The sequence below is a fragment of the Eublepharis macularius genome, chromosome 4 (assembly GCF_028583425.1).
Source record: "Eublepharis macularius isolate TG4126 chromosome 4, MPM_Emac_v1.0, whole genome shotgun sequence".
NCBI classification, from domain to species: Eukaryota; Metazoa; Chordata; class Lepidosauria; order Squamata; family Eublepharidae; genus Eublepharis; species Eublepharis macularius.
Window position 1 is genome coordinate 179,097,798 of NC_072793.1, and position 19,031 is coordinate 179,116,828.

At 47.3% G+C, this 19,031-nt stretch overlaps 1 protein-coding gene across 1 annotated transcript; it reads left to right on the plus strand.

Annotated features, from left to right (window-relative positions):
- The first annotated feature begins 10,600 nt into the window (after positions 1 to 10,600).
- LOC129327965 (vomeronasal type-2 receptor 26-like) lies at positions 10,601 to 18,759 on the plus strand. The gene is made up of 4 exons (XM_054976713.1): positions 10,601 to 10,639; positions 11,424 to 11,651; positions 14,307 to 14,433; positions 17,861 to 18,759. Exons 1-4 carry the CDS (start codon positions 10,601 to 10,603, stop codon positions 18,757 to 18,759), a joined length of 1,293 nt encoding a protein of 430 aa, XP_054832688.1.
- Positions 18,760 to 19,031: the final 272 nt, after the last annotated feature.

Sequence of the window (19,031 nt, forward strand, 5' to 3'; positions counted from 1 at the left end):
CCAGAGTCACCAAAGGAACTTCATGGCAGTCTGAGAAGAGCCATTAAGGGACATCCAGGGGACCTAGGGTTGCCAACTTTATATTCAGAAATTCCTGGAGGTTTTGGGGTGGAGCTTGAGGAGGGCAGGTTTAAGGGATGAAAGGGGTCTCAGTGGGGTATAAAGAAATACAGGCTATCCTTACAAAGCAGCCATTTTCTATAGGAGAAGTGATCTAGAAAGAGTGTCAGGCTGAACAACAATATCACTCCTTGGTTTCCCCCTCAGTTGCAGTATGGGGGTGAGGGTCATTGGCTGGCAGGTGGGTCAGCCAGTGTTTTTGGAAGAATTCAAGTCCACTGGGCCGGATGGGGTGCACCCAAGAGTGCTGAAAGAACTTTCCAGAGAACTTGCAGAACCCCTGTCCACCATCTTCAAGTCCTACTGGAGGACTGGGGATGTGCCACAAGATTGGAGAAGAGGGAATGTTATCCCAATCTTTAAGAAAAGGAAGAAGGATGACCCAGGAAACGACAGGCCGGTCAGTCTGACTTCTGTTGCTGGGAAGATATTAGAAAAGATTTTAAAGGGATCAATCTGTAAGCATCTGAAGGACTGCTCAGTGATCCAGGGAAGTCAGCATGGTTTTGTTCCTAACAGATCTTGCCAGACCAACCTGGTTTCCTTCTTTGATTGAGTGACCAGCCTACTGGATCGGGGGAACTCTGTTGACGTGATTTATCTGGATTTCAGTAAAGCTTTTGATAAGGTCCCTCATGACATTCTGTTGTGCAAACTGGAAGTCTGTGGACTGGACGATAGGACAGTTTGTTGGATAGGGAACTGGTTAGAGGACCACACTCAAAGAGTGGTGGTCAATGGCGTTTCATCAAATTGGAGGGAGGTGTCCAGTGGAGTGCTGCAGGGCTCAGTTTTGGGCCCAGTACTTTTCAATATTTTTATTAATGACTGGGATGGAGTGGAAGGGCTGCTCATTAAATTTGCTGATGAAACCAAATTGGGAGGAGTAGCAAATACCCAAGAAGATAGAATTAAAATTCAACAAGACCTGAATACTCTGGAGAAGTGGGCAGCTGTGAATAGGATGCAATTCAACAAAGACAAGTGCACAGTATTACATCTGGGCCACAAAAATGGGAAGCACAAATACTGGATGGAGGATACACTTCTGGGCAGTAGTATATGTTGTTGCTCTCTCTTCATTTGGGGAAAATCTGTTCAGTTCAAGATATGTCAAAGATCCCGCTTTCGCATAGCAACCTGGTCTAGCTGAAAGTTAAGCTAACAGACTTGGTGGAGAATGCGGGCATATCTTGGAACTGACAGGGGAACCCGGTGGAAGAGAGCAATTTGCAACAGTAAAAATTTAACCATTAGATCAACATGGGGAATGAGACCTCTGTTGAACCAGAGTCACAGAAATCCAAATTGTTTGCCTGGACAAGGAAGAAAAGCAAACATGCAGAGAAAGATCCACTACAGAAATGGGTGGAGAAAAAAGGGAAAGATGGTTGTTGTGGGTTTTCCAGGCTGTATTGCCGTGGTCTTGCCATTGTAGTTCCTGACGTTTCGCCAGCAGCTGTGGCTGGCATCTTCAGAGGGGTAGCACCAAAAGACAGAGATCTCTCAGTGTCACAGTGTGGAAAAGATGTTGGCAGGTCTCCAACATCATGAAGCCTCCCGCCATTAGCATTCCACACCCTGGGAAACTCTTACAGGATGACTCGGCTCAACCCCACCCCTCCTGAGTAGATATAAATGACCTGCCAACATCTTTTCCACACTGTGACACTGAGAGATCTCTGTCTTTTGGTGCTACACCTCTGAAGATGCCAACCACAGCTGCTGGCAAAATGTCAGGAACTACAATGCCAAGACCACGGCAATACAGCCCAGAAAACCCACAACAACCATCGTTCTCCGGCCGTGAAAGCCTTCGCCAATACATCAAAAAAGGGAAAGTCGGTATTTTAAAACCTGAAATGCTCCAGGGAGAAAATCCTTTGGATGCAGCAAGTTTAACTTTTAAAGAACTGAAATGTTTGACCAAAAACAAACAGCAGTTAGACAAATTTGGAATATGGACACTATGGCTGACTCTCCAAGAGCAAAATAATAAACTTCAAGAGTGCAAAACTAAATTAAGTGACCAAGAGCATCAAATTGAGGATTTGAAAGACAAGCAAGATTTAAGTAATCCTAGCCTTTGTTTTTGCCTTTATTGAAATCAAGAAGAATTCCAGACTCTTACCCAACACCACACTGAGATCAAAGATCTTTGACAATTCAGCCATCCCGGCCAGTGGCAACAGCCACTCAGGCCGGTGGCTGCTTTTGCCTCCTCGGAAGGAGGAAAGCAGAAGGCACACCCTGGCATCCAGGGCTTAGCATTGGGGGCGGAGCCTGTAGCCTTAGCTGGCTTCTCCGCCCCATTGCATTCAGTTGTGCCTCATGCTCGGCCTGAGCAGAGCTCATTTCAAGCTCTCTCAGCCGAGCTCCTCTGAGGCTGGTTTTACTGAGGGGCCTCAGGGCTTGGCAGCAGCAGCAGCCTTAGAGAAGCTGTGCTATTCCCCTGCTTGCTACCATCGGACTTCATGAGGAGAGCCAGGGCCCAGCGCCAGGCTCACTGGTTTGGCAGAGACTTTTTTCTCCTTATTTACATTTGGGGCCTGTTGTCTATCAGTCAGGAGGGATAATGCAGGATTATGCCCAGCCCTTGAGGCTTCTGGCCTACCTAGGCTCCTTCCCCCTCCCCCCAACACTGTTTTACTTCGTTGAGAGAGAATACTTGCAGCAGCAGCAGCAATAGGCTTTGCTGTAGGCCACAGGGGTGAGTTGCAGCCATTTAAGGGGTGGATTAGTTCATACTTTATTGCTACTGGCCTAGCAGGGTGGATTCTAGTAGTCCCCCACCCCTTCCTTCCACCTAGGCTTTATCCCCCCTCGCCATTTACACATACTTGGGAGGGAGTATTTCTAGCAGCGATAGCTCGGCCTTGGCCTGCAGGCAGCAGGAGCCATTTTGCAGTTTATTCAGTGGGTGCAGCCATTTTGAGAGAGGCACTCAGTGACCTTCTTAGCCTGGCAGTGCAGCCATGTTATGAAGGCATCTACAATATGCACAGCTCCAAGAGTGGCCATTTTGAGTGTGGCATTTGTGTGGCCTGATTTGCCTCCTGCTTACTAGCAGTTGCAGTCATTTTGGTGGGGCTTGTGCAGCTGCCTGCAGACTCATCCTTTGAGAATGATTAAGAGACCAAAGGAAATAGGGAAATACTGGGCTATCAGTGTCCATCAGTCAGGAGGGCTGAGGCAGGGTAGGCCCAGCCCCCCTCAGGCCTCCAGCCTATCTAGGCTCCTTCACTCAATTGTTTTACTATATTGGTGAGAGTACTTATAGCAACAAAGGTGGATTGCAGCCATCTGAGGGGCAGATTGCTTCACACCTGGGCTGCTGGCACACATTATTACTTTCTCACTCATGCCACCAATGGCATATTGTGTTATTGCTTCTGTTTTAGCAAGTACTGGGTTTTGTGCAAAGAAAGAGGCACTGAAGGGTGAGAGGAGGTTAACCATTTGATTGGCAGTGTGTGGAATTTGATGAATAACATTTCATTTATAAGAAACAGAACAAATTGATGTTGGAGAACAATCATCATGGTTGTCAGGCTTTGCAGGTTGCTGTAAGAGCACGGTGGACTGCCACCAAAGAACGCTATCCAAAGCTTCTCCAAAGAAAGGGGAAGCATGTATGTGCTCCACAACCAGGAGACCCCGGAAGCAAGTTTCTTCCTCTGCTGAGTACTAGTGGCATCAGGGACCTAGTGGCACATCTAGATGCCAGGAAAGGCCCAGGCCCAGAAGAGGAAGCTAGGTGGGGAATCTTCTGGGGAGGGGGGAGTGCAGAAAACTGCGAAGTTGTCATGTGGGGCACAGAAGTCTAAGATGTTATCTGTCCTTTCTGACAGTTTAGTGCAACTGATGGACGGTAGCTGATCTGAGCTAGCCTGCCTTAACCCAATCCGGTTGCATGGCAGTGAACCGAGTGACAAAGCTGGGTCCATATGGCCTAGGAGGATTGTTCAGCACCCCCGGCAGCGATGAATCTGGCGAAATGTGAAAAACAACATGGATATGGCTGAGGGAGGCTGGTAGCAGTGGCAGTGCAGCCACCTAATAAGGAGGTAATGGGAGCATCTGCCATACTGGCAGTGAGGGAAGCGGATTCCAGACTGTAGAGTGCATGGCTGTGAGGTGGTATCTTGGCAGGTATCCAGTGGTCATTGATGGTAGGTCCATTTGGCCCTGGCTGGGGTATGCTTGGCCATTGGGGGCCTTGTGGGTCAGTCCCTGCCTCCTTACCTCATGGCTCTTTCCACCCAACATGGCCTGGCTAGCACATTCCAGGGTTAGTCCCGACTGGTTATGTGAATGGGCTTATATGGTGGGGTAGCTTAGGTGCTGTCCACTCAAGTTCCTATCAGCACACACACACACACACACACACCCTTCATTGGAGCACGGACTGGCTATGTCATGGCTATCCAGGTCCCTCAGGGATGGCTTCAGTCCACCATATCCTGCCCTAGGTGGCTAAGTGTGGGTGCCAGGTGCTGGTGGATCTGTGGGAAGCCCAGCAGTAGTCTGGTATGAGGACCCAGCCCTATACAACTGAGGGTACCTCGGCAGCATGGAGCATCTCCCAAACGTGCCAATGCCTTGTTTTGGGGAAGAATGTTCCTAGGGATGGGAAACTCCCTCCTTTCTGGCTGGTCTCCCCCACTTTTTGGTCAGGTACCAGACAGCCTGCTGTAGTTCATTCCATTCATCACCCTTCCCACCCAAAGAAGCCCAGTAAATGATGCCTGTGCGGACACATGCTTCGACTGGCCATCAGGTTATCAGTGGTGCACAGTTGCACAGAAAGGTGAAAATGAGTTGGCATTTTGCCTCCTCCGGGGCCTGCCTGCGGACTCTTTGCTTTTGGGTTGTCATTCAAGGACCATCCCTACACGGGCAAGGCTCTGCCAACCGGGTGCTCTGTCTCAGGTGGGACTTTTGGCTGCTTCAGCTCTTTTCTTGAGGGGGCATGTAACACTTACCCGCAGCTTTAACACGGCCATGATTATCCCACGGTTTTCATATCTCAGTTTTAGGATTACAGCAGGCATGTGGGAGGACCTCTAAGTATGGGGGGTTCTCAACTCCTTTACCTGAGTCACTTTATAGAGTGAGGCCTGTTGTTAGTTGGTGTGCTTCAGGCCTTCTCCGATGTCTGCTTGAAGGTCTTTGATGGTGGCCCTAGTTAGTTTGCCCTTGAGGCCGATGGATCCCTGGCCTGGATTCCTCAGGAGTTCCCCCTTCCCCAGCTTGGAAAGCAGAGGTGTACAGGGCAGTCTAGTTTGCCATTTTACTCAGCACTCAATGGGCTTTCAATACTGCTGAACACCTGTTTAGGTCGAGGGGAGGCATGGCAACTTTGGTTTAGTGTGCCCCCCAGCTTTGATGTGAAACTTCTTTCAGCTGTTCTGCCTTGTTGTGGCCTAATCCCTTAAGGATGGGTCATGAGGAGCCTTTATGGCTCATGACACAAATCTTACAGGTGTCAAGTTTGCAAACAAGCCAACGGCAATGGGGCTTAGGAGGCTATTGGGCCCCAGGGTGGTTGGGAGCTATGCCCAGGGGTCCCCTTAGTCTGTACGTGGAGGTCCAGCGATAAGATGCGACTGTTCTGACATGCATGGCACACCCCCATCTCAGAGCCCGAGTGGCCTGGTGGCTGGAAGGGAGATGTAGTTCTCTGCCTCACCTCCTGGTCATATAGGTGTGGTCCTCCGCCTCATGTTGGTCATTCACTTTGTGGTAATGACCTTGTCTCACAGGGCATGGCTCTTTCCTTACAGGCTCACACAGGCTTGCAGCACCCGGGCGAGTAGTGGCCTGAGGGTTTGAGGGGAGGTTCCATCCTCCACCTCATGTCCTGGTCATTCACCGTGTGGTGTTGACCTGGCTCACAGGGCAGGGACTTTTCCTTACAGGCTCGCACAGGCTAGCAGCGCCCAGGCAAGTAGTGGCCTGATGGTAGAGGGGAGGTGCGTGCCTCCATCTCACATGCTGGTCATTCGCCGCGTGGTGTTGACCTTGTCTCACAGGGCATGGCCCTTTCCTTACAGGTTCACACAGGCTTGCAGCACCCAGGCAAGTAGTGGCCTGATGGTAGAGGGGAGGTGCGTGCCTCCACCTCACATGCTGGTCATTCGCCGCGTGGTGTTGACCTTGTCTCACAGGGCATGGCCCTTTCCTTACAGGCTCACACAGGCTTGCAGCACCCAGGCAAGTAGTGGCCTAATGGTAGAGGGGAGGTGCGTGCCTCCACCTCACATGCTGGTCATTCGCCGCGTGGTGTTGACCTTGTCTCACAGGGCATGGCCCTTTCCTTACAGGCTCACACAGGCTTGCAGCACCCAGGCAAGTAGTGGCCTGATGGTAGAGGGGAGGTGCGTGCCTCCACCTCACATGCTGGTCATTCGCCGCGTGGTGTTGACCTTGTCTCACAGGGCATGGCTCTTTCCTTACAGGCACACACAGGCTTGCAGCACCCAGGCAAGTAGTGGCCTGATGGTAGAGGGGAGGTGCGTGCCTCCACCTCACATGCTGGTCATTCACCGCGTGGTGTTGACCTTGTCTCATAGGGCATGCTCTTTCCTTACAGGCTCACACAGGCTTGCAGTGCCCAGGCAAGTAGTGGCCTGATGGTTTGATGGGAGGTGCGGACCTCCACCTCACGTTGGTCATTCACCGCGTGGTAATGACCTTGGCTTACAGGGCATGGCCCTTTCCTTACAGGCTCACACAGGCTTGCACCGCCCAGGCAAGTAGTGACCTGATGGTTTGATAGGAGGTGCGGACCTCCACCTCACATTGGTCATTCACCGCGTGGTAATGACCTTGGCTTACAGGGCATGGCCCTTTCCTTACAGGCTCACACAGGCTTGCACCGCCCAGGCAAGTAGTGACCTGATGGTTTGATAGGAGGTGCGGACCTCCACCTCACATTGGTCATTCACCGCGTGGTAATGACCTTGGCTTACAGGGCATGGCCCTTTCCTTACAGGCTCACACAGGCTTGCACCGCCCAGGCAAGTAGTGACCTACTGTTTGATGGGAGGTGCAGACCTCCACTTCAAGTTGGTCATTCACCGCGTGGTAATGACCTTGGCTCACGGAGCCCGGCCGCTTCCTTACAGGCGCACGCAGGCTTGCACCGCCCAGGCAAGTAGTGGCCTGATGGTTTGATGGGAGGTGCAGACCTCCACCTCACATTGGTCATTTATCGCGTGGTAATGACCTTGGCTCACACATCCTGGTTGTTCATTTGGGAGATGATGACCTGGGTTTGATGAAGGGCATGGCCCTGTCTTGGCAGGTGTGGGATGACTTGCTGGAGAATAGCAAGCGTTGACCCGGCATCCTGATTTGTTGGTCTGCAATGCTTCTGTGCCGGGTGTGGCAGGATGCATTGGACCAGAACGCTTTAGAACGGGCTAGGCGAATGGCCAACAGAGCCCTATTCAAGGCTAGGACAGAGGGGTTGGGGTTTTATTTGCTCCATCCGCAAATTCGGGCCAAGTTTGCAGACCTCTACCGAGGGGATGGTGTGCACCTCTCTTCCAGAGGTAACAGCATTTTTCCGAACGATCTGCGGCAGGGGCTTAGGCTGGCTTTAAGCCATTTGTGGGGCGCTGAGGCCTAAGCAGAGGCTTGGCCTCTGCGGTGGCAGGATTTTAGTTAGGGAAAATCTGTAGCGGGCCGGTGAGCACCCTTGGCACCTCCCCATTGGTGGGGAATTGGGGTCTTTCAGGAGCGGCTGGCTGCCGTACGGCCCAGCTGCGAGGTCAGACGCCCTGGGTGGGGAACCCCTGGACAAGCCAGTCTCCCCCCGCTGCCGTACGGCCGGGTGGGGGAGCTTTACAGGGGTGAACCATTCCGCCTCCGCCTGGCCAGGCCGGGTCCCAGCCATTTTGTGGATGGCTCGCACCCGGGGCAGCGGGTGCTCGCCCAGACAGGTCAGGGCGGGGTCCAGGAGTGACCCCAGGGCCTGACCTGTACCGCTAGTTAGGCCCTTGCCGTAGTTTATATTTAATTGTTGTAATTTTAATAAAGCGGCCCATTTTAGAACCCAAATACTGTGTCTGCCTTTCATTCCGACTGAGGGGGCAATTCAGCCATCCCGGCCAGTGGCAACAGCCACTCAGGCCGGTGGCTGCTTTTGCCTCCTCGGAAGGAGGAAAGCAGAAGGCACACCCTGGCATCCAGGGCTTAGCATTGGGGGCGGAGCCTGTAGCCTTAGCTGGCTTCTCCGCCCCATTGCATTCAGTTGTGCCTCATGCTCGGCCCACCCACCTCACCCTATTGCAGTGCAGGATTAGCCGGTCGCCTTTTGGGCCAGGTAGGAATTTTTCTCTCCTTGTCCCTGATTGGCACTTGGGAATGGAGTTTTTTCGCCTACCTTGCACTGTGAGAAGAGGAAGGTAATTGGCTTGGTGGGACTGAGGTAATTCCCTGGTGGCAGGATTTTAGTTAGGGAAAATCTGTAGCGGGCCGGTGAGCACCCTTGGCACCTCCCCATTGGTGGGGAATTGGGGTCTTTCAGGAGCGGCTGGCTGCCGTACGGCCCAGCTGCGAGGTCAGACGCCCTGGGTGGGGAACCCCTGGACAAGCCAGTCTCCCCCCGCTGCCGTACGGCCGGGTGGGGGAGCTTTACAGGGGTGAACCATTCCGCCTCCGCCTGGCCAGGCCGGGTCCCAGCCATTTTGTGGATGGCTCGCACCCGGGGCAGCGGGTGCTCGCCCAGACAGGTCAGGGCGGGGTCCAGGAGTGACCCCAGGGCCTGACCTGTACCGCTAGTTAGGCCCTTGCCGTAGTTTATATTTAATTGTTGTAATTTTAATAAAGCGGCCCATTTTAGAACCCAAATACTGTGTCTGCCTTTCATTCCGACTGAGGGGGCAATTCTTTCAACTCACTGAAAAGCTCTCAAGCCATTAGGATTCTACTCTTCAGAGGACGAAAGAGTCATGTCAATTACGATTGTGACAGGAAGAAGAAATTAATGGCCGTCATTGGTGGGTTCACCTCCCAAAACTCCATCCAGATGGCCAACATTTTAACTACGTACAAGATTCCACAGGTATGTGCACTTGTAGACATGCGGAAATACAGACCTAGCTACAAAAATGCTCTCCAGTAATCTGTCTTTCTCAGAACTATATGTTCAGTCAACTGTCCTGCAGTAAACTTGCGAATTCTGAAATGCTATACCAATATCTTTCACTAGGTCCATATTATTCAGGTCTATTCTTTGCTCCAACCCTGAAAGAGCCATAAACAATTGGGGTTCTCCATTACCCTGCCTAGATAGCATGATTAGTAGTTTTAGATAACAAAGTATTCAATTTCTTAGCTAACCAAATGGAACAAACAGACTTATTTATGTATTGCCAAAGGCTTTCACTGCCAGAGAATGATGGTTGTTGTGGATTTTCCGGGCTGTATCGCCATGGTCTTGGCATTGTAGTTCCTGACGTTTTGCCAGCAGCTGTGATGTTTCGCCAGTCACAGCTGCTGGCGAAACGTCAGGAACTACAATGCCAAGACCACGGCGATACAGCCCGGAAAATCCACAACAACCACCAGACTTATTTATATTTTCATTCATTTAGACAAAGAAGTATATTTTCAAAAATAAATGAAGATTTTTGTCTCATGACGTCATGTTCTGTCATCTTAGGTCACTTATGGTGCCTTTCATGCTACAATGAATGATAAAACTCAGTTACCTTATTTACTCTGGATGGTTCCAAGTGAAACCCCTCAATGTGTTGGGATTGTTCATCTCCTTAAGCATTTTGGATGGAACTGGATTGGCCTCCTCATATCAGAGGATGACAGTGGAGAAGCGTTCCTTCAAAATTTGATACCAAGGTTGTTCCAGAGTAATATTTGCATTGCTTTGAAAGAAATTATTCCAACAGCAAGAAGTTATGTGGAAAATATCTATCTTGATAAAATCTTGGGGAAGATAGCTCTAAAAATTTGGTTTAACAAACTCAACGTCATTCTTGTCTATGGGAATGATCAGTCTATGGAAGGTTTACGAATTATTCTACAAGATTATGAAATTCGCCTGGGGCTGCCAATAGAGAGAGTTTGGATCACAACAGCTCAATGGGATGTCACATCTATTTTTTCAGAGACTAAATTCACACCAAAATCCCTCAACGGGAGTTTGTCCTTTGCACTGCACACGAATAAGGTGCCAGGATTTCAGGACTTCATTGAGACCCTAAATCCATACCAATCTGAGATTTATTTCATTCAAGTGTTTTGGTTGTACATATTTCACTGTTCACTACCACTGTATAACCTTTATGGGCCCCTAAACAAAAACTGTACTGGAGAGGAGAAGCTCGAGAGTGTTCCTGGAACTGTGTTTGAAATGGGAATGTCTGGTCAGAGCTATGGCATCTACAATGCTGTCTATGCTGTGGCACATGCACTCCATGCCATGCATTCATCAAGAACTCAGAATAGAGTGATGGGGGAAGGACGTCTTCTCTATGCTCAGCCATGGCAGGTGAGTCACAGTTCTTTTTGTCACAGTCCATCTGTCATGAACTGCTGTGTGTGTAAGAACTCTGCTGGTTTGAATCCCGCTACTGCCGTAAGCTTTACAGGGAGCCTTGGATAAGCCACTCCTCTCATTATCCAGTAGGGATAATGATAATACTTACTTTGTTCAACATTCTGAGTGGGACAGTATATAACCACAGTTCTTATTATATTGCATATTATGATGTGCTTTGTGTGCAAGAACTCAAATGCCATTTTATAGATTCAGACCGTGTAAAAAAACTGTTCCATGTGCAAAGGTGGATACAATGATGTGTGAGAGGAAAAATGCATACCTGTTGCTCACACATGATAATATCATGGATTTGCATTTATATGGAGGGCTTATCTCCAAGATACCTCAGGTGGCTCCAGTCATGTACGAGCAGCATAAGAGAATGACCCAAATGCTCTTATTCAAAAGATGAATGCTTGAGTTACTATTCTCGTGGAATTTCATGCTGAGGGAGTCAAATCAAGGAGACTGTGATGTCAGATCTATGAGGGGGTTCCCTCTGGAAATTCAGTACAATCTTATAGTATTCATTTTTTCCTCAAACCCCCCCCCCCCTTCATTTTTAGCATTTTGATCCAATAAAAATCAGGATAATTCATACTTGGTAGCATTAATAAAATTGCAAATCACTGTTGCAGAACAAGTGGTTCCATGTCAACAAATACAGAGAGATATATTCATTTGTTTCTTGCTACATTTTTAAAATACAGAAACTCTTTCTCCTCCAACCTAGCTTTTTTCATTTTTGAGAAATATTCGCTTTAACAATTCTGCTGGAGATGAAATCATTTTTGATGAAAATGGGGACCTGGCAGCTGGCTATGATATTGTGAACTTGGTCACATTCCCAAATCAGTCCTTCCAAATAATCCAGGTTGGTCGGATGGAATCTAAGGCAATTCCAGGTGAAGAGTTCAGTATTAATAGGAGTTTGGTGACATGGAATCACAAATTTCAGCAGGTATGGATAATATTTTAAAAAATGCATGCTACATTTTTTTTAAGGAGAAGCTTTTTGGGACCTCCTGATTCCTTGGAAATCCAGACCATTGAGATTACCTCCAAAAAGTCCTTGTTTTTCTGTGATGATTTCACAGGCAACTAGTGCCATCTATTCTTTCCATTGAGAGAAATTAGCACAGGGGTTTCAAAGGGAACTCTCAAACTGACCTCAACAAGGAAGGATGTGAGAAACAAACTGTGCTGCTTGGCTATTGCTTTGCTTACCAGTTTCCTGCCAGCTGAGTTAGTGGAGAAAAGTGCCGTGTGCAGAAACCCAGCTATTTGAGGGGTTTGGAAAGTGAATCCCTTCATTCTAACTGTGATTGGAACATAGGTGGTTGTTTGATTAGTGGGATGACTGTGTTCCTTAAGAGTTTGGTTGAGTTATCTTTAAAAATCGCGTATCCTAGATGCAAATACTTGTCTCCCCATTGGAAAAAAGCCCCCCCCCCAAATCTGGAGCTTGAATAATTATATGCCGAATAGAATCATAAAGCAGTAACTTCCCCCCACCAAACTTGCAAACATTGTTGTGAGGGGATCCATTCTGAACCCAACAGGGCTTTTGTGGGGGAGGGAACAGGTGGAGGAACTCTCAAGAGGGAAATGAGGGAGAAACGCAAGGGCCCCCTTACAAAATGGCCATTTCCTCCAGGGGAACTGAGCTCTGTCTGGAGATCGTGTTATATCAATATAGATAAAAGCACATGACAATAATCAATACTGAGTAATACTAGGCCAAGCTCTTGTTTTCTCTAGATGAACTTTTAAACTTTGCATGAACTGTCTGTGTGTTTTTTCTATGTGTTTGGTAATTCTAACAGGAGTGCTTTCATCCTTTGACAGTTAATTAAAATAGTGGACTCTATCGAGATTAATGTTCCTCTATCAGAGATTCAACCAATGGTGATCGCTCAGCTTAACTTTTCCTGACACTTCTCAGAGATTTGTAGTTTTGTTTTGCAGATCTGAGTATGGCGTAATTTTTTACTAATTGGAAGGTTGTACTATAGAAATTATGAATATTCAGTGAAGCGTCAAACCAATCGTTTGTTTGTGCTATCATGTGAATAGACTTTAAATATTTGCATATGATGAGGTATAAAATTGCAAACACAGATAGAATGGTAGAGCTCTGAAGGAAGAAATCTCTTGAGAGAATTTAGGTGAGAACTTATTTTACCTATGTATTTCATAGAAACTTTTATTATGTTAAACTTGGAATTTATTAAGAAATGTTAGCAAACTTATTTCTCATTGCCTTTCTGTGTTCTGTTTTTATAGGATTTATATTAATAGCCATTTATATTTTGATTACTTGCGTCATTAAAAAAGCTAGGGTGTATTTTCAATAAAGTGAAATAAACTCTAGACAAGTGTCTGTGTGTTTGATAAAGAGTTGCAAAGCAATATTGAACCCTATATAAATAAATGTACTGATAAACAGCTGGTTCAGAGAACATATCTGTTTGACAGGTCTGAGAACTAATTGCTGTAAGCTTTCCAGGAGAGAGAGACATCTTTCTCTTGGCTAGTAGAAGCTTAGTTTCAGACCCGGGCAAAAGCTCGTTACAATTGGGCAGCAAGGCCACTGGACCCATTATGTTGTGAGTTTACATTCATTGAATTTTGTACTTTATACCTTTATAAAACATTAATTTTTCACATGTATAGCAGGAACACATGGAAAGAGCTAACATATTTATATATAGTATCCTTGAGGAAAAAACAACATCTTGCTCCCTGCAATACAGAGAGTGAATGCTGAGCATTTATCATCCTAGGATTACAAGAAATAAGGCGTGTCAGAGTTGCATATGCCATCTTTGATTTCCCTTCCCACAAATGCATCCACCCTTTTCAATAACACACTAAAAAGTAGTGTGGGATGGGCACTGCGAATGGTTCTGTTTTTGTTGAAATTTCCATTTGCAAAATTCTATAGTCCATCCATTGTATAAAAGAATACAAAGACCATATTATTCGGCTGGGTTTTTTTGTCCCGAGCTCTATAAGCCGCCAAAAAGAGATTGGAATGAGGTGAGAGAGATTGCACTGTATCACTACAGATGGAGACTTACAATTCCAAAGGTTTCCCTGCGTGAAAATTCTCTAGAAATGAAAAACCAGAACAGTAAGATGCAGGTTCACGTCAACTTTCTCCCTGATGTGTTGGTTTTCTTGCTTGCTGGCATCATTTGTCTCTAAATATGGAAAAGACTCCAAACCAGTATTTTCTCCGAAAAGGAATTCTGATGCAAGAATAAACACATTTCCAGCTCATGATGAGAAGAATGGACATTTGGCTTGGCTTTTAAAATACTCCCATGGAGTGTAACTGCCAGAGAGTGGAAATTCAGAGGATGAGTAAGATGCACTATGAAGATAGCTGTTGAGGGAAGGAGAGATACGTATAAAGGGCATAAACTGGTCCCTCTGTTTACCCAGCCCCTTTTCTTTCTCTTATGGATTGTTTGATTTTGTGTATATACAACAGGGGAGCATACAATTTCTACTGTGTTCTTGGGCAAAGGGTTTGGAATCAAGAATCATAGCTGTAAAGGAAAAGAAGCGCATTTCCCACATCAATCCCTTTCCCTGTGCTTCTCTTCAGAGTGTCCCACGCAGTACGTGTGTTGAGAGCTGCCCCACCGGACACAGCAGGCTTGTTCAAGAGGGGAAGCAAGTTTGTTGCTACGCTTGTGCTCAATGCCCGGAAGGGAAAGTTGCAGTCCAGATGGGTAAGTCAAAGGATATCAAGCGACAAGAGAAAAGCTCCAGATGTTTCAAATTTTGTGCTACTCCAGTTACTATGACTTGCCTGTGCAATGAATCGCTGAAGGGATTTGCCAACCTTCATCTTCTGAAAAATGGGTATTCAGTGAGAGCCTCATGGACAGTTTCCACCTGATGTAGATTTTCAAATTTCCCCTCCCATTTTCTCATGTATGAACAATATGTTCACTTAGGACAGCGTTCCTTCACATAGTTGAGCCCATGAGAACTCTTGGGCATTTGAGGACAGGTTGTGGGTACCGTGATATAATGCCTGCCCTGGCCAGCATGGCTGTCGTGGGAACAGCTGCCAATCAGAAAATGTTTGGAGTTTTCAAACCAAGTGTCCTGCTGTGATGGAGGTGGCTGTTTCTGAACGATTGCTTCTGGAAGGGCCAAAGGGTGATGTCTCCTCGGCTCTTCCGAAGCACCAGATGCTAAACTGTGGTCAAGGAAAGCCAGGAAGAGTTCTTTGCTTTGGTGGGGAGATGCATTGAGGAACAAAAGAATTGCACACCTGCCACGTTATTCTCATACTTACATTTTTCACATGAATTGCATTTTTGCAATGAAGCCAAATCCTCAGAGTCTCTATACAGACTAGAAACCAAATGAAATGTAACAAGGCACTCTCTCTAATCAGAACACACATGAAAAACAAAATTATAATACTAAAATATATGCATTAGAGAGTGAAGGCAAGAAAAAGTGACATGTTCAGAAAAGGATTAGGAAGAATACCAGTTCCATCCAACGTGGCTGCAATCTACGTGGTCAGTTCCAAGGCAATGTGAAGAAGTGTCACAATCCTGGCACCTTTTTTTTGTTATACTGGGGGCTCCACACACCAATTTGAATACTGAATACTGAGGGAGCAGTTCCTACTCCTGCCGAAAGGGCTGCAGCAGTAGCAACAGCAGGAGGCTTCCTAGTCGGGGTAGTTCTATTAACCCACCCTTCCCCCGATTCGGTTTCATTTTCACGGCCATGTCGGACGCTCCTCTCGGCAGGTCCGAGAAGAAGCGGCCGAGCAGCCTGACCGGGCGGCTGATCTGCAAAGGTTAGCCCCCAGGGCTCCCAGGGAGGGAGTCTGGGTCCGGGATGCGATGGGAAGAGCCCTCTGGCAGATCGAGGCAGGGGGTAAATTGCCTGTTTGTCCCCATGGAGGCCAGCAGACGTGCACGGCACCTTGTGTGCTGCCGGGCCATGGAAAACGGCAAAGAACAGGATTAGGCGGAAGCCTGTAAGTAAGCCAATCCCTTCTGTTACTACAAGCGCATGTGAAGGAGTAGTGGGATCTGAAGTTTAGAAGATTCGGATTTCCCCCCCCCCTCATAGAATCTCGGAAGATTGGCGGTTCCCCCCCCTAAAATGGCAGCAAAAAAGCAGAGTCCTGCTTTGGGCAAGTCAATTTCGGCTGCCCTGCAGGGAAGAGGCGAGTCACTTGAGGAACTGGTGAAAAGATCGGTTATCGAAGCCATAAAACCCTTTGTTGACAAGCTGAATGAAACAGATCAAAGGGTGGGCTTAATTGAGAGCGATGTGAAAGCCATCAAGGAAGTAGCGGGGGGGGGCAGAGAAGTCTGCTCGGGAAAATGCGTCACTTATGAGAGCAACGAACAAGGAGCCAAAGTTGGTGGAAAACCAGCTGATTGGGCTGCAAGTGGAGCGAACACAGACCATTTTGCGTCTCCAGAATGTTAAAGAGGAGGAAAACGAGGATTTATGGGATCTTGCCTCGGAACTTTTAGCGACACCCGCGAGGGCAACTAAAGAAGAAAAAGCGCCATTTTGGGAGTCCGTCGGGCATCTTCAAAATATGCAATGAAGCGGCAGCTGCCTCGCGAGATTGTTATTGAGTTCTCATCCAGGAGGGTCAGGGACAATATCCTATATAACTCATATAATGCGGAGTTGGACTTTCTGGGAAATAAAGTCAAGATATTAAAAGACGTTCCATTTTTAGTCCGGAAGAGAAGGTTTAAGTATAAAAAACTGGCAGCTCTTTTGAGGGAACGTGACATAAAGTACAAATGGCTACTTCCGGAAGGAATCGGGTTTAGTTATAAAGATCAAGCTTACAAGATTAATTCGGAAGATCAGCTAAGGGATTTTGTGGACAAAAATCCAGAATTTGGGCCAGACACCAAGCAAAAAGAAGAAGATTTGAAGCCTGAAGGGATGGGGGAGGCAACGAGCGCTGCGGCTGTAGCTGCTCAGAGAGAATTGCGTCCGAGGCCCGGGGGGGGGGGAGATTTAATTTGAACTGTAATTTGTATTTTGTAAGATCAACCATTCCATCATTACTTTATTAAGCTATTTTCTTTAATTATGGCAGTATGAAGGGAAAGCATTGAAGTGTAGTGTTTAGTGTTTGTGAGTTGCCTTCCCCATTTTTCCACTCCCCTTCCCCCTCTTTTTTTTCTCTCCCTTCTTTCCCTCCCCTTGTACTATTGTAGTTTTTTTGTAGTTTATTGTTCTAGATGTTAAAATAAATTTAGATATTTAAAATAACCCACCCTCCCCCCATCTGTATTGTGGGGAGTATTTCCTTTCACATTTATGCTTTCACCCTCTCCCCCCCTCCAAATAATCCCACAGTGGGGTTTTGTTTAGTTGTTAGGCCGTAACTGTGGCAGTTAGTTGACGGCCAGATTACTTCTGGGCATTAATTGTGGTAAGGCTTATTTTGGGATGATTCTAGTAGGCCCGTCGGCCATATTTGGTTGAGGTTGCGGCCATTTTGGTTGCTGGGGTAAGCAGCCACTTTAGGTTTCAATTTTGGGGCACCATTTCAGTACATGTCATTTGTTTATCAGAACAGATTCATAACAAACGTCAGAGCCTGCATTCCTCCCCACTGGGGAACAAAAACAGCAGATCGTGTTCTCCATGATCTCCTCATCACAACAACAACCCTGTGAGGTATGTCAGGCCGAGAGGGTCTGACCCACCCACATTCAGTCAACAGGGTTCCTCGGCAGTATTAGGACCCAGATCACCTCGCTCCTAGGCCGACATTCTAACCACGGCACCGGACAGGTCACAGAAGCTGTTAAACCCCCTTAGTTTGGTCAGAGAAAGAATATTTTCCATCTCGCTGTCTCTGCCGGCTGCTCAGGCTGGCCTCTTGTAAGTAAAAGCTTTGCTTTCATCGCCATTCCCAGAGTTTTCTTTGGGAGATAATCTGCTCTTGGTTGGTATGAGTCCCTTCATTTTTTTACTGGAAGTCCCGCTATCCTTTTGAAGGATCTCTCCGTTCTCTTCCTTCAGGGCAATGGGGGATTGCAGGGAGGAATGAAGAGAACTTGCCTTAACAACCCTTCTCAGCAGCATCATTCAACCGGCACAACAGTGCATTAATAAATGATTATAACAATTATAAAATTTCAGATGCAGACCAATGTGAGAAATGCCCAGAAGACAAATATCCAAACCAGAAGAGGGATCAGTGTGTTCCAAAATCCCTAACCTACTTAACCTACGAGGACCCGATGGGAGCAGGCCTGGCTTTTATTGCTGTTTTATTTTTCATGGGCACAGTTACAGTGATGGGGATCTTCGGCACACACTGGAACACACCCATTGTCAAAGCCAACAATCGAAGCATCACCTGTGTCCTGCTCTCATCTCTGCTGCTCAGCTTTCTGTGCTCCTTTCTATTCCTCGGACAGCCTGGGGCGGTGACCTGCCTCTTCCGACAAACCCTGTTTGGCATCATCTTCACCATTGCTGTGTCTTGCATACTGGCCAAAACCGTCACTGTGGTGGTTGCCTTCATGGCCACCAAGCCAGGGAACAAGATGAGGAAATGGGTGGGGAAGAGACTGGCCATGTCAGTCATCATTTCCTGTTCTTTAATTCAAACTGGCATCTGTGCGCTATGGTTGGCAACTTCACCCCCTTTCCCAGAGTTTGACAAGCACTCCCAAGTGGGTCTTATCATCATACAATGCAACGAAGGCTCAGAAATCATGTTCTACCTTGTACTGGGCTACATGGGTCTTCTGGCCACCATCAGTTTCATGGTGGCCTTCCTAGCCCGGACACTGCCTGATTCTTTCAATGAAGCCAAGCTGATCACCTTCAGCATGCTGGTCTTCTGCAGTGTTTGGATCTCCTTTGTCCCCACTTATCTGAGCACCAAAGGGAAAGACATGGTGGCCGTGGAGGTCTTCTCCATCTTGGCCTCTAGTGGAGGCTTATTGGCTTGTATCTTCTTCCCCAAATGCTACATAATCATAGTCAGACCTCACCTGAATACCAGAGAGCAGCTCGGAAGGAAAAAATAACTGGCACATAACTCTTCAGATTTTTTTTTTTGAAAAAGAAATTACTCAACTCTTTCCCTTACTTCTCTCTCCATATTAATGATGAGATGAAATCTTTATAGGTAGAGCATCATTGAATAGCAAGGAGCCCTAACTCTGTGAATCAAACACTAGCAAAAAGAGGAATCTCATCAGTCACGAGGTCGAACATGCTGTCTTATTGCTTATGGCGATGTGTGCTTGGGTTTCCAGATCAAGAGACTCAGAGATGTGGTTTGGCTTTGTTTTCCTCT

Bases quoted from the DNA above. Each gene is read 5' to 3' on its own strand.
- LOC129327965 (XM_054976713.1), top strand. From the start codon at position 10,601: ATGGGGGAAGGACGTCTTCTCTATGCTCAGCCATGGCAG. The intron at 10,640-11,423 runs GTGAGTCACAGT...CCTCCAACCTAG, and splicing joins TCTATGCTCAGCCATGGCAG to CTTTTTTCATTTTTGAGAAA. The intron at 11,652-14,306 runs GTATGGATAATA...GCTTCTCTTCAG, and splicing joins GGAATCACAAATTTCAGCAG to AGTGTCCCACGCAGTACGTG.